The sequence below is a fragment of the Zootoca vivipara genome, chromosome 4, assembly GCF_963506605.1.
Source record: "Zootoca vivipara chromosome 4, rZooViv1.1, whole genome shotgun sequence".
In the NCBI taxonomy this organism is placed as follows: domain Eukaryota; kingdom Metazoa; phylum Chordata; class Lepidosauria; order Squamata; family Lacertidae; genus Zootoca; species Zootoca vivipara.
The window spans coordinates 51207200-51222395 of NC_083279.1; the positions used below are offsets into that span (position 1 = coordinate 51207200).

Consider the following 15196-nt stretch of genomic DNA (forward strand, 5'->3'; position numbering starts at 1 on the left):
TGCATCATTAGAGAATGTCTGTGGAACGAAAAAGTAAGAATTCCTGTATTCAAATGATAATATCCTGGTTCAAATGTTACTACTGTACTAGTTTGGAGTAAAAGTTTTACGTGGGGGGAAAAGGGAGTTACAGAGCACCGGGGGGGGGGGGGGGAGGTTAAGAGGCTATTGAAACATTATTCCACTTCCAAGCAGTTTCATGTTATAGAGCAGGGGTTGTCAACCTGGTCCCTACTGCCCACTAGTGGGTGTTTCAGGATTCTAGGTGGGCGGTAGGGGGTTCTACGGCACAGGCTGAATCCTCCTTCCATCGAGCACTGATGGGCGGTAAGGAAATTTACCATCAAGAAAGATGCATTAGTGGGTGGTAGGTATAAAAAGGTTGACTACCCCTGTTATAGAGGGTTGTTGTGTGTTACTAAGAATATTTCTCATATTAATTTCCATAACTGAAGAAAGGGAACTTGGGTCAAATAGAACACTAGATAGCTAGTTATGCTGACTGCTCTTTATTCTATTTAAATCAATATGTTTAGTCCTAACAGTCTTTCCAAGCAGCTTACAGCGAAACCACCACGATAAATATCACAAGATGACCTTCACAGATTGGAGAACTGGGCCAAAACTAACAAAATTAATTTGAATAGGGACAAATGTAAGGTTCTACACTTAGGCAGGAAGAACCAGCTGCACAGATATAAGATGGGGGGCATCTAGCTTTCCAATTGTACATGTGAAAAGGATCTGAGGGACTTAGTAGATTACGAGCTTAGCATGAGTCAACAGTGCAATGCAGCTGCAAAAAAGGTAATGCTATTCTAGGCTGCATCAACAGAAGTCTGATGGCCCAAGCAAGGAAAGTAATAGCCTGCTCTATTTTGCCTTGGTCAGACCATACCTGGAGTACTGTGTCCAGTTCTGGACGCCACAATTTAAGGAGGATATTGACAAGCTGGAATGTGCAGAGGAATGGTTGAGGGAGTTGGGTATGTTTAGCCTAGAGAAGAGGAGACTCAGAGGACATAGGAGAACCATCTTCAAATATCTAAATGGCTGAAGAAGTGTGCATGCACACGAAAGCTCATACCAAAATAAAAACTTAGTTGGTCTTTAAGGTGCTACTGAAGGAATTTTTTTATTTTACTTTGATCCAGACCAACACGGCTACCTACCTGTAACTAAATGGCTGTGACATGGAAGATGGAGCAAGCTTGTTTTCTCCTGCTCTGGAGGGCAGGACCCAAACCAATGGATCCAAGGTACAAAGAATGAGATTCTGATTAAACATTAGGAAGAGCTTTCTGATGGTAAGAGCTGTTTCAGTGTAACAGACTCCCCTTGGAAAGTGGTGGAAGCTTTTAAGCAGAGGCTACATGACTGTCTGCCATGCATGCTTTAGTTGAGATTCCTGCATTGCTGGGGCTGGACTAGATGAGACTCAAGGTCCCTCCAAACCCTACAGTTCTATGATCCTAAACATGCCAGGCACTACCAGAAGCCCAATAAACAAGCCTGGCAGGCCACTCATAGAAGCAAGCTCTACAGTGGAGAGAGAAAACAATCACCTGTTTTAACTCTGAAGGAAGTGGTGGCGAGGAATTCAAAGCAGAGCCTCCTTAAATACTCATAAAATAAGCAGGAGAAGGTAGTCCTTAACATAACATGGAACCAAGCTGTGCAGGGCTTTAAAAAGGTCAAAATTTGGAGTTTCGGTTTTGTTCCAAAGTGAAGCAATAGCCAGTATTGTACAGTGTAGCTATCAAGGGAGCACACATGAATCCATGTAGATTTAATTCAACATACTGTAGTCTCAAAACTCACAAGATCATTTATCAGATCCAAGTGAAGAAATGGGTAATTACCTACACCCTTCCTGAGAAAATGTTGCACTGACATGAGATCATTTCTAATTTTATTTAAAAAATGATTTCACTTTGTACAAATTTTGAAGAAAGCATAATATTCCCCAATATACCTTTTAAAATTTGTTTTTAGACAAGTAGGTATTTCTTCTGAAATTATCCATTTACCTCACGCCTTTCTATTTCTTTCCTCCTTTCCTCTTCTCTCTGGCGTTCCAACTCTCTCTGTTTTTCTAACTGTTTTTCTAACTCCAGTTGCCTTTTCCGTTCCTGCTCTTGCCGTTCACGCTCTTTCCTCTCCTGCTCTGCCCTTTCTAACTGTGCAAGGCGCTCTTGCTCTTTTCTTTGCTGCTCCAAAAGGGCTTGTCTCCGCTTTTCAAGCTCTAGATTGCCACGTTCAAAGTTCTCACGTTTCTTATCTTCAAACGTTACTTTAAGAAAAAGAATGTTACAGTAAATCAGTTTTGTTTTGTGTGTGCGATACACACACACACTTAGTATAGTATAGAATAGTATAGTATCCAACTGGAACTGACTTTAAAATATTAACAATTTGAGCAAACATCCTATTTTCATTCATTTCAGTATTCCTACAGATGGTTACACAATACAAAAATAGTCTAAAATGTTTTGAAGTTAAATGTGATAGGAAAACTTTTCATTTGCTAAAACCTCCATATTGATTATAATAATTTGTGGAAGGTTTTGCTAGTCACAACTCTAGCATGCTCTCCACTGGATAAATGAAATATATTCATATCAAAAAGGACCCAAGCAGTTAATAAAGACCTTTATGGTACTACAGCTGTTACTGTGCAAAGAGAACACCACAAGGTTCATGTAATGTGCCTTCCCTTCCCTTGCACGTTTTCGGGGGGGGGCACTAATATTGGAAAAGGCTGTATTGCAATCTTCTCTCCCACAAGTTTCTGACGTTAGGGCCCCATGAACATAAGAAGCTATATTGCAATTATGAAGGTAACATCAGAAGATACTGAAAGGAAGGCTAACATGAACAAATGTGACAATCACATTTGCAATTTGAAGGTTCATTCAAACATTCTCTTGGTTTAGACAGACACAAATTACCAAAATTATAACTCACACCAACACATATCTTCCAGGAATTACAGCACTTCACCTGTTGACTCCAGGTGGCATTTCCCACCCCTGTTCCCAAATATTTTAGTGTCTCCCCAAAAGAAGGTCAAAGTGTGCTTATTTACAGCAACACTCACCAGGCAATTTCTTTTCTAATTGCTGCTGTTCTTCTTCTAACACTGGTTCTTCTGGTAACCTTTGGTCTGTGGACACCGAGCTTGCAACAGATACACCACTGCCAGAGCGAACTCTTCTGTCAGGAAGAGATAGTAGGTTAAAATGTGTATATGAATAATGCTCCTGTTATTAATTCCATTACGATTTACCATATTTTTCCATGTATATGACTAGGTCTCCCCCCCCTAAAAACAATAATGTCAAAAATTAGGGGGTGTCTTATACTCTGGGCCATCTCCCCCCATTTTCTTAAATCAGAGTCCCCCCAAATAGGGGACATCTTATACATGGGGGTGTCTTATAGATGGAAAAATATGGTAGTTACCTAGTCAGAGTACTGTACAGGCTACTAACTTATAGTAACATATAAAATTAAGATTCAATACCTTTTGGCATAAGTAAAGCTGCAATGAAGCCTGCCTTGAAAGCCACCAACAGGCCTGTTTACATATACATCTGTTGATTCCTCACCATTTAATTCATATATAAACCAATTCCATTTACATTATAGTGGGTTTGAGAGATAGCATTCTGTTTGTGATGGTGCATTTACATTTGCAAGCTACCACTGGGCATTCATCAACTGAATGTGCATGTGTGAATCAATCGTATGACCAATCACAGTCAATGTAAATACTGTACTAGACTACAGGAGGCAATTTCTACTGTGGCCCTAGACACACAACTACTGTGCACATCTTGTTTTTTAGTTTCTTTGCCTTTGATGCAAACAAGTCATCCAGTGAATTCATTATGAGATTGCATTTCAATGTTTCACACTGCCACAACTTTAAAAGGATTTGTGATGCCACGACACATTACAATTTGCATTCATGATTAATTACGGGGACAATGCCATGGATATTTCAATCCAGGCTGAAGAAAAGCAGTCTTTCATACACACAGCCAATGTGTGTACTGGCCTAATAAAATACTTAATTTAGTTTCCTTAAAATGATGCATTCACTCAAAAGTAACAACTATTACCATTCTTCAGTACTATTTCAATGAAGAGAGCAACCAACTTCAACATAAAAGGAATATGGCTTGTTTTTTGCATAATGCATACAGGAGATTATAACATTAACATTTTCTTAATGCATTTTTCAGAAATCAAGCAAAAACATAAATAATCTTCTAATTAATCAGAGTTCAGGATCAAAATCAAAGCTATAATAATTTTACCTAAATGAAGGAGGAATATATTCTGGAGACAAGACAGGTGGCAATGGTTGTCCTGACATAGCCATATCAATTAAGTGCATAGCCAAAATAAACTCTTCTGCTGTAAGTTTTCCATCCTGGTCAATATCTGAAAGATTCCTATTGAAAAAAGATCCAATTACATGTTTGGAGTTTTTGTCCACTATCAAAACCAGGAAAAGACACCATCTACACACCTGTTCCTAGATCAGACTGACTATCACTCACTACAGTGGTTAATATCAACTACTTTGAAAGCAGGAGCAGAGAATGTCTTCCTGAAGTGGAAGACATGTAAAAATGCCACTTACACGCCTGCTTCTGAATCTGCTAGGAGTTGTTCCTTTGACCCACCCACTTCAGAAAAATTACTCATTCTCTATGTGTAAGAGGTGAGTGCAATTTTTTTTATTGCCACCAATATTTTAACATTAATTTTCCTGTTGTTCTTTTCCACCTGTGACTAATCAGGTATTTGTATTATGAGTCCTACTTAAAGGGAGCATGAGAGTAATTCCTGAGCCATTCATTAATATTTGGGGCTGGGGGGGGGGAGCAAAAGAGAAAAAAAGGAGTATATTGAAAACTTGCTAAGGATGGGATAAGCTCTGTTTCTGGAAAGCCCTGCCAAGTACATTTTATAACAAGGAAGACGGCTGAAAAGGTTTAAGGATATGGAGAATAAAAGTAGCTCTGAAGCTTAAAGTACAATTTTATGAAAAATATTTACCATATTGTAGCCAATTGAGCTTGTGGTAAACTTGATTGCATAAGGATAGTTCTTGCTTGTGGACCTAAAGCATTGGAAACATTAGACCATGAAACTGACAAAATGTTCATATTTTAGTATTTGATTTTCAAAACAGTCACTTATGTGACAAACTTTTAATATCTTACAATACCTATTTTCAACATAAACAGTTACACTGGGTCAATCTTTTAAATTTCAACAGAAATAAAGCCTCCCAATATCTACCTTTCTGAAAGCTATCATACTAATTTTATGGGAAAGGTAGATGATCCTCATTAATGAATGAGTGAAGTTGTATATAGCATTTTACACTTTGAGTTGCCACAGAGTTTACTGTGGGGAAGTTGCACATTTGGTGGTCCCCATGAAGCAGCCCTAAGTCATAGCCAGTTACCACACCAACCCAACAATTACCTCAGATTTATTTACATAGTTATATACTCTGTTTCTTGTTAATTCCAAATACTGTCCACAAACTACAAACGATAAACACCCATAATACAATCTAAATAAACCAATACAGTGGTACCTTGAAAGTTGAACGGATTCCATTCCAGAAGTCCGTTTGATTTCTAAAACATTCGGAAACCAAGGCGCAGGTTACGATTGGCTGCAGGAAGCTCCTGCAGCCAATCGGAAGCCGCATCAGACGTTCCGGTTCCAAAGAACATTTGCAAACCAGAACACTCACTTCCGGGTTTGTGGCGTTTGGGGGCCAAAATGTTCGATTCGCAAGGCATTCGGGATCCAAGGTATGACTGTATAACATTAAAATACAGTACCACAATAACAATACAAAGGCTAGAGAAGAAAGCAGTTATTTTTAAACTAACTAAAAAGTAAAACACTGCAGAAGAGGCAGTGGAGGCTAACGTGGCCTCTTCATAGGAATTCAGAGCAGGGCCTGAATCAAAATGGTGCCAAGAGTGAAGATGGTACATGCACAAGATCAGCTGTTCTCTAGATAATCAGGACCCAAACTGCGTAGGGATTTGTGACAGAAGAGTGAATGTTTGACAGCAGGGCAGTGGGACAGAATGCTGGGTGGACTTCAAGTGAGTAACAAGTAGAATGACAGTTGAAAAATGACAGTTCAAAAGAAAAGTGGCTGAAGAGAAAAAAGGAAAGAGGGAACGAGGTGAGAGAGATAATGAAAGCATATGATAGTACCATCATTAAGGAGATTTATGTTAGAACAGCATAATAGAACTCCGAGTACCCTGTAAAAATGATTACTTTTTCTGGATGTTATCTTCCTTAACTATGTTTTTGTTTTGATTATCTGTGCTCTGGCCTGGGTGGATTCTAGGGGAAGTCTGTCTCCACCCATATATGTAGTGGCAAACAGGTATGTCAAGGGAAGCCTGAACTCAGCGAGCAGATGAATGACTAACCTAGTGACTTCCTGGGGACAGGGCCATAGGGAGACAGGAACATCACGGCTTTAGAAAATCGGCATTTCCAAATTAGGCCGAGAAATACTTCAAAACAGGTATGTGAATATGGGTTTACACCTGTTAGCAGGCTGTCTGAAATTACAAAATTGTCTTCGAAAGGTGTCCTTTGGATTGCATAAGTGTTAGCACATCTAAGTGTCCTATCAACTGTTATCTGTCAACAGACTCTGCCAAGGTGCTTAAGGACCCCACAATTGGCTCCGAGCATCCAGAATTTTGCCAAACTGTATCTGGCAAGAAGCTCAGTTGTTGCTGTTTTTTTAAAAAACATACTGATGTATCCTGTGTATTGAAAGAGTTTTCCTTCAACTGAAACCAGCTTTTAATACTACAGAAGCCCAATATGCCCAACTGAATGCTAAGGATAATTGACGGTCATGCTGCATTTACACAGGGAGCAATCTTTGTATAAGGGCATGACTTGCACTTAAAAAGCCTTGGTGCATCAGCACTCTTATTTTTTATTTAATTATTCACATTTATAAACAAATCTCTCTCTCCAAAGGGAGTTATTACCAGCTCACAATAATAACATTCCATAAAACAATTCAAAGCAGCATTATATTGCAGACAGTAGCTGAAACCAGGATGGGCAGCCTATAAACCTGAACTATATAGCCAATGCTTTTTGGGGGGGGGGGAGTGTTTGATCTTAATCTCAAAAACTACTGAGACACTACCGTCATTTGGAACTGATGGCTGCTCCATGTGTTACATTTCCAATGCACTGAGCTAATCTGTATGTTGTTAATGCCTGTACATTGTTGCAAATGGCACCTTTATCCAAAGAGCCACAATGAAGGAATGGGAGCAGAGACACACATTCTCCTGCCGAGGCAGCCAAGTCCAATAATATTGCTCCTGTCTTTTAACTTGCAATTCTCATTGTTTTTGTTAAATACTTTATTTCACTTTTGAAAAACAATAAAATATACAAGATCACACATCTTATAGCAATCTGATCCAATACAAATCATAATGAAAATATTACTTAAGAGAAACAAGCTACTGTATATAAAATAAACTAATATTGAACAATCCATTAGAGTATAATAGTACACAATTAAACGAATAATTGTAAACATACAAATATGTTGTAAACTGCTTTAAACATTTTAAAAAATGGGTGTAAAAAATAATAATATGTTTTCTCAAATTTGTACTTGGAATTTAAATAAAGTCCAGTATCATTATCTCCACATTGCAGGTGGTGCAGATGTCTCCCAAATAGCAGCTTGCCTAAATCAACCTAGATAGTTGACAGTAGAATTTATACATGGAATTTGGCAGCTCTGACCCTACTGAGCTTTGCTTGTTTCAGACCACATCTTGTATCAAGCGTTTGCCTAAGTATGAGCTGCTTATACATTGTCCACTGTTTTCTTTTTAAAGCCTGACTCATTGTATGCAGGAAAATTACGTATATTATACACATAAATAGTATAAATTAGTATAAATTAGTCAAGCTCCATGATGTATTATTTCTGCACATTGAAGAAGCACGAACTCAGGACAAAAGGGAGGAACGAGCTAAGAGGAAGGCACGTTTGGCAAATCCTCACTGTAATCAACTCCCGCCCAGAAACCTATGTCCCCACTGTGAAATGTCATGTGAATCTAGAATTGGCCTCTACAGTCAGTTACGGACACATCATTAAGACCATGTTCCTGGAAGACCATCTTACTCAGTCACGAGTGATCTCCAAAGAAAGAAACTATTTCTGTAGCAGAATTTTTAAAGTATATTAATACATGCACATTTTTATAGTTATATGCACAGATGTATGTATCTTTTTATGTGCTGGTTACTTTAGAAAACGTAAGAGTGTATATGTATATAATATTATACTTGTAATAACTCATACAAGGTGGAAATTGTTCATATTTTGAGTGTAACAGGAGGTGAGAAAGCTTGCTTCTCACTGAGATTAAGAAACAAAACAAAATTTAGAAGAAAATAATCTGTGCAGATAAGCTCAACATCAAGATTTTCATAAAATGGCAAACTGGGGACTCTGAATCAGATCAAGGGCCCATCTGGTACAATACCCTATATCCAGCAGTGGCCAACTAGATGTTGACTCACAGCAGAGCATAAAAGCCTTCCACTGCTGTTTGTTCCTCCAGCAACTGGTTGCCTCTGAATCTGGAAATTTCATCTCGGTATCATGGCAAAGAGACATTGATGGACCCGCCTCTTAACCCCTGTGCTACACAATCTCTAACACATTTAGCAGAGTCCACAAATTTTTAAAATTAAAAACAAAAAAATACCTGTTAAGTGTCCACTCATTGTTTTATCATGGCTATTGAATAGCTGCCTATATTTCAGTCTTGATGATTGAGGAACAGCCCATTCTGCTGCTGGAGATGCACTGGAGTTATAAAACAGAGACAGTTATCCCATTATCATTCCATCACAATAAAACATGACAGAGCATCTGCTTAATTTTAAACTATGAATTCTGCACGTAAACTGAGACAATCTGCCACTGCTTTGCATTTTCACAGCAACTATTAATTTTTTTAAGAAACAGCAACATGAGATAGGTTGTAACATCACACATAAAAAGGCAGTGGCCTACAACTTACGTGCATTTAACTTGTTTGCATTCAGCTTCATGCCAGGTGGATACACATACACACATGCGCGCGCGCACACACACACACACACACACACAAAGGGGCAGGAATTCAAAGGGAAAATCTTTGGCAATCCCACCTGCTATTGCACCCAATGTGTTTTGACTGTACACAATTTTGGATTTATGTTCTATCCCTGGAACATCGCCTCTGTGTAAGCTTTATGTCTACTCTTAATATATCCAAAGCCACATCTCTGAAACCACTTATTTACAACCATTCCCCTTAAACTGAATGGGAACATTGTGTCTTGAGTAGCTGCAGGGCTGTCACCTGTAACAATGCTGCCAAAGTGCATTAAAAAGAAAAAGAAAACAGTCATACTTACCCAGGTACATCAAATGATTGTGCCTTTTGCAGTTTTGCATTTAACTGAGACCCTGCACCAGATCTACTGAAGGAAGAACTCTTTGGCAATGTGGCTGAAATAGAACAATTGTGTTTTCAGGTTAGGGCAATTAAATATAAAGTACAGTCAACCAGTTAATGATACATAATACATTTTGATAAGTACAAGCTGTTAACTTCAGAAATTAATGCTGCCTTTTGTTTTAAAATAGGCACTAAAACAGCTTACAACAAAAGCACTTTAAAAAAAACAATAAAAAAGTATAAGCAGGAAAAGGCAAAAATAAAAAGGAGAGTCAAAAGATAAAATAGTACTAAAGGAGAGAAAAAGAACATTAGAATGATACTGCAAGTAACACAGCTTACCAGGATGACCAAAAGCAGGTAGAGGTTGTATAACAACTGGTGCTCCATTAGCAAGGGGGGGCACAGCTGCTGTAGGAACAGAAGATACTAAAGGTGGAGACATTCCCACTACTGGAATAGACGCCATTGGCACTGGAGCAACAGCTGTTAGAGGAGGCATACTGGGTAGGCCACCAATACCTAGAAGAGAGAGATTTTCATAGTTACCGTCATTTACAAGTTGAATGGCCTTGGGCTTGCCAACTACCCTCTTCTGTGTCTTCTACCAACATGTCTACTAGGAAGAGGTTGGAAGCTGTCACTTCCATTTTCAACTAGCTTCTGCTTATTATTATGTTTGACAATAACAATAACTTAACTTGGAGATATTGAAACAAGACAACTTCATAATCATTTGAAGTTAGGTCTTAACTGTGTTTATTGAAACCATTGTTTGGGTTTGTATGCAACAATGAAACCGCTTTTCATTGAAAACAAAGCAAGGCCTGCCAGTCTCTTTCTTGCTGTTGCACCAGGGAAGCAGAGTGGAGTGCAGGACTCAAGGTTCATGCAATAGCCAGCTTATTTCCTTGTCCTAAGCTCTTGAGTACACCAGGGAGCTAAGCGGACTCCATGAGGGCACTCAGTTTCATCAAATCAAATGCAATGCTATCAAAACCACCTCAGAATCTGCTACAGAATATATTTTTTACTCTGTATTAGACTGAAAATAAATACTCTTAAAAGATTAAAACGTGAAGATCTTAACAGTGAGAATAAACTAATATGCTGGAAGAACTGCTTGCAGAGTGGTGGTTAAGTATGAAGTAAACTGATTAAGGTGCTACACGCAATATGCCAGCAAGTTTGGAAAACTCAGCAATGGCCAGAGGATTGGAGAAGATCAGTCTACATCCCAATTCCAAAGAAGGGCAGTGCCAAAGAATGCTCCAACTACCGCACAATTGCGCTCATTTCACACGCTAGCAAGGTTATGCTTAAAATTCTACAAGGCAGGCTTAGGCAGTATGTGGACCGAGAACTCCCAGAAGTGCAAGCTGGATTTCGAAGGGGCAGAGGAACCAGAGACCAAATAGCAAACATGCGCTGGATTATGGAGAAAGCTAGAGAGTTCCAGAAAAACGTCTACTTCTGCTTCATTGACTATGCAAAAGCCTTTGACTGTGTCGACCACAGCAAACTATGGCAAGTTCTTAAAGAAATGGGAGTGCCTGATCACCTCATCTGTCTCCTGAGAAATCTCTATGTGGGATAAGAAGCTACAGTTAGAACTGGATATGGAACAACTGATTGGTTCAAAATTGGGAAAGGAGTACGACAAGGTTGTATATTGTCTCCCTGCTTATTTAACTTATATGCAGAATTCATCATGCGAAAGGCTGGACTAGATGAATCCCAAGCCGGAATTGAGATTGCCGGAAGAAATATCAACAACCTCAGATATGCAGATGACACAACCTTGATGGCAGAAAGTGAGGAGGAATTAAAGAACCTTTTAATAAGGGTGAAAGAGGAGAGCGCAAAATATGGTCTGAAGCTCAACATCAAAAAAACCAAGATCATGGCCACTGGTCCCATCACCTCCTGGCAAATAGAAGGGGAAGAAATGGAGGCAGTGAGAGATTTTACTTTCTTGGGCTCCTTGATCACTGCAGATGGTGACAGCAGTCACAAAATTAAAAGACGCCTGCTTCTTGGGAGAAAAGCAATGACAAACCTAGACAGCATCTTAAAAAGCAGAGACATCACCTTGCCTACAAAGGTCCGTATAGTTAAAGCTATGGTTTTCCCAGTAGTGATGTATGGAAGTGAGAGCTGGACCATAAAGAAGGCTGATCGCCGAAGAATTGATGCTTTTGAATTATGGTGCTGGAGGAGACTCTTGAGAGTCCCATGGACTGCAAGAAGATCAAACCTATCCATTCTTAAGGAAATCAGCCCTGAGTGCTCACTGGAAGGACAGATCGTGAAGCTGAGGCTCCAATACTTTGGCCACCTCATGAGAAGAGAAGAATCCTTGGAAAAGACCTTGATGTTGGGAAAGATGGAGGGCACTAGGAGAAGGGGACGACAGAGGATGAGATGGTTGGACAGTGTTCTCGAAGCTACGGACATGAGTTTGACTAAACTGCGGGAGGCAGTGGAAGACAGGAGTGCCTGGAGTGCTATGGTCCATGGGGTCACGAAGAGTCGGACACGACTAAACGACTAAACAACAACAACAAACTGAATTAGGCCAAAAAACTAGTTTATTGGTTTAGATATTGTACACACTATAACAAAAAAGACACGAAACTAAAAAAACAAAATAAAACCCAATTCCTTGGACTGCTGAATGTAATCAAAAAGCAAAATTAGTAGTGTTTCATCTTCTAGTATCTTTGATCAATGTTGCACTTGATTTAACTATGACTTTTGCAATGACTTTTGAGAGTTGACTAGAGCATACAGAAATTGGGGGGGGGGCAAGTAAGAAAACACATAAACATAAATGAAGTCTGCCCTTACCAAATCCTGGTGCAGTAGAAATGGCAATGGGAGGCTGTATCATAATAGGAGGCAATGCAGAAGGAAGCTGATAACCTTGAAGTTTTAGTTTGATAAGTTTCATAGCGATAGAAAACTCCAGCTGGTCCATTCTCCCATCATTGTTCATATCTGCCAGAGCCCTACATACAAATAAAGGTAATTCATGACTTGCACACCCTTCCAAAAGATGCAGAATAAATAAATAAATTTAAATTTGAATCTACACTATATTTATGTTATATAAAAAATTCTGCAAATCAATATACTAGATAATATTGTTATATGCTACTTGTATAAAATGATGCTATATTGTAGAGATCATATTACTACAAAGAAAAAGTGCTGCACTGCAGCTCAGGATGAAACAAACGTGTTCTGTGACCTGGCACTAACATCAAAGGCAGCATCCGTATGTAGATTTCTCTCCTGCACATTTACCCTTATGATGACATTATTGCCTTTTTATATGTTTCCTTATGTCCACCATCATCAGTCAGTAACACTGAGCAGTGGTGGACAAAAACATTATGTTGTGACGCAGGTATACATGCTCAAACATCAAAGAGGAAGGAGGGAGGGAAAATTCAGTATCAGATTATTTTATTTTGATGTTAGTCTCAAGCTGTCCATAAATTTATTGTTCCTCATATTATTTAGGTGCAATGTTTTTACTTCACCTGTGTTTCCTACCAATTCCGTAAATTAATGCCCTGCAGAGAAAACACTATTTAAGAGTATGCAAACAATACTATTGCGGAACAGAAAACACAAGTACAAAATAGTCAGCCCAACTAATCCAATCCAATTTAAATGTAAATCAAATTAAGGAACAAGAAGTAAGCCAAACTTGTGTGTGTGGTAGTGAAAAGAACACTATTTTAGCACCTCTCTACTTACTATAAACTCTTTTCTACTTACCACCCTCTTAACACTGAAGCCCCAAAGAATCAAATTCTGTTTCAAATTTTTATCAACTTCTTTCTTTGATTTGACAACTTCTTTCTTTGATTAACTTTGTCATCTTCTAGTCATAACAGCTGGTTTTACAAATGAATGCTGCTCATTTACATTAAACCACAGCTTGTGGTCTTCTTACAAAATACATGAAATGGAGATGTAGAACAAAGACTTCTCATCTCAACTGTAATATTTCTAACCATTTCAACAAGAAGTGTATTGAATGCCACAAGACAATGTTGTCAAGACTCCTGATTCCACTACAAAACTGCTAGCAAGTCTGCTATACCAAACTGTACATAAAATCAGTGAAATAAGGTAGAATAAAACTATCTATTGTTACTCCCAATTTCTGAAATAACCATGTGCTAGCAATAGTCAAATGGAGTAGAAATGGAGTGGCCCTCATAGTCAACAAAAGAGTGGCAAAAGCTGTAATGGGATGCAATCTCAAAAATGACAGAATGATCTCGATACGAATCCAAGGCAGACCTTTTAACATCACAGTAATCCAAGTTTATGCACCAACTACCGGAGCTGAAGAAAGTGAAATTGACCAATTCTATGAAGACCTACAACACCTTCTAGAAATGACACCAAAGAAGGATGTTCTTCTCATTACAGGGGATTGGAATGCTAAAGTAGGGAATCAAGAGATAAAAGGAACAACTGGCAAGTTTGGCCTTGGAGTTCAAAATGAAGCAGGGCAAAGGCTAATAGAGTTCTGTCAAGAGAACAAGCTGGTCATCACAAACACTCTCTTCCAACAACACAAGAGACGACTCTACACATGGATATCACCAAATGGGCAGCATCGAAATCAGATTGATTATATTCTCTGCAGCCAAAGATGGAGAAGCTCTATACAATCAGCAAAAACAAGACCTGGAGCTGACTGTAACTCAGATCATCAGCTTCTTATAGCAAAATTCCAGCTTAAACTGAAGAAAGTAGGAAAAACCACTGGGCCAGTAAGATACAATCTGAATCAAATCCCTTATGAATACACAGTGGAAGTGAGGAACAGGTTTAAGGATTTAGATTTGGTGGACAGAGTGCCTGAAGAACTATGGATGGAGGCTCGTAACATTATACAGGAGGCAGCAACGAAAACCATCCCAAGGAAAAGGAAATGCAAGAAAGCAAAATGGCTGTCCAACGAGGCCTTACAAATAGCGGAGGAGAGGAGGCAAGCAAAATGCAACGGAGATAGGGAAAGATACAGGAAACTGAATGCAGATTTCCAAAAAACAGCAAGGAGAGACAAGAGGGTCTTCTTAAATGAGCAATGCAAAGAAATAGAGGAAAACAATAGAATGGGGAAAACCAGAGATCTGTTCAAGAAAATAGGAGATATGAAAGGAACATTTCGTACAAAGATTACCATAATCAAGGACAAAAGTGGTAAGGACCTAACAGAAGCAGAAGACATCAAGAAGAGGTGGCAAGAATACACAGAGGAATTATACCAGAAAGATATGGAGGTCTCGTACACCCCAGGTAGTGTGGTTGCTGACCTTGAGCCAGACATCTTGGAGAGTGAAGTCAAATGGGCCTTAGAAAGCACTGCTAATAACAAGGCCAGTGGAAGTGATGATATTCCAGCTGAACTATTTAAAATTTTAAAAGATGATGCTGTTAAGGTGCTACACCCAATATGCCAGCAAGTTTGGAAAACTCAGCAATGGCCAGAGGATTGGAGAAGATCAGTCTACATCCCAATTCCAAAGAAGGGCAGTGCCAAAGAATGCTCCAACTACCGCACAATTGCGCTCATTTCACACGCTAGCAAGGTTATGCTT

At 39.0% G+C, this 15196-nt stretch overlaps 1 protein-coding gene across 3 annotated transcripts in view; it reads right to left on the minus strand.

Moving 5' to 3' along the window:
- Positions 1-15196, minus strand: part of ITSN1 (intersectin 1) — a 91517-nt gene that overhangs the window by 50901 nt on the left and 25420 nt on the right. For 2 of the 3 annotated variants that reach the window (XM_035115542.2, XM_035115545.2), the window contains exons 5-12: positions 12417-12577; positions 9909-10088; positions 9523-9616; positions 8826-8926; positions 5074-5137; positions 4326-4463; positions 3101-3216; positions 2031-2293 (exon numbers count right to left, since the gene is read on the minus strand). In XM_035115542.2, coding sequence (XP_034971433.1) covers positions 2031-2293; positions 3101-3216; positions 4326-4463; positions 5074-5137; positions 8826-8926; positions 9523-9616; positions 9909-10088; positions 12417-12577 — 1117 coding nt within the window. The remainder of the gene's footprint in view (positions 1-2030; positions 2294-3100; positions 3217-4325; positions 4464-5073; positions 5138-8825; positions 8927-9522; positions 9617-9908; positions 10089-12416; positions 12578-15196) is intronic. The other variant, XM_035115543.2, reaches the window with a different exon arrangement.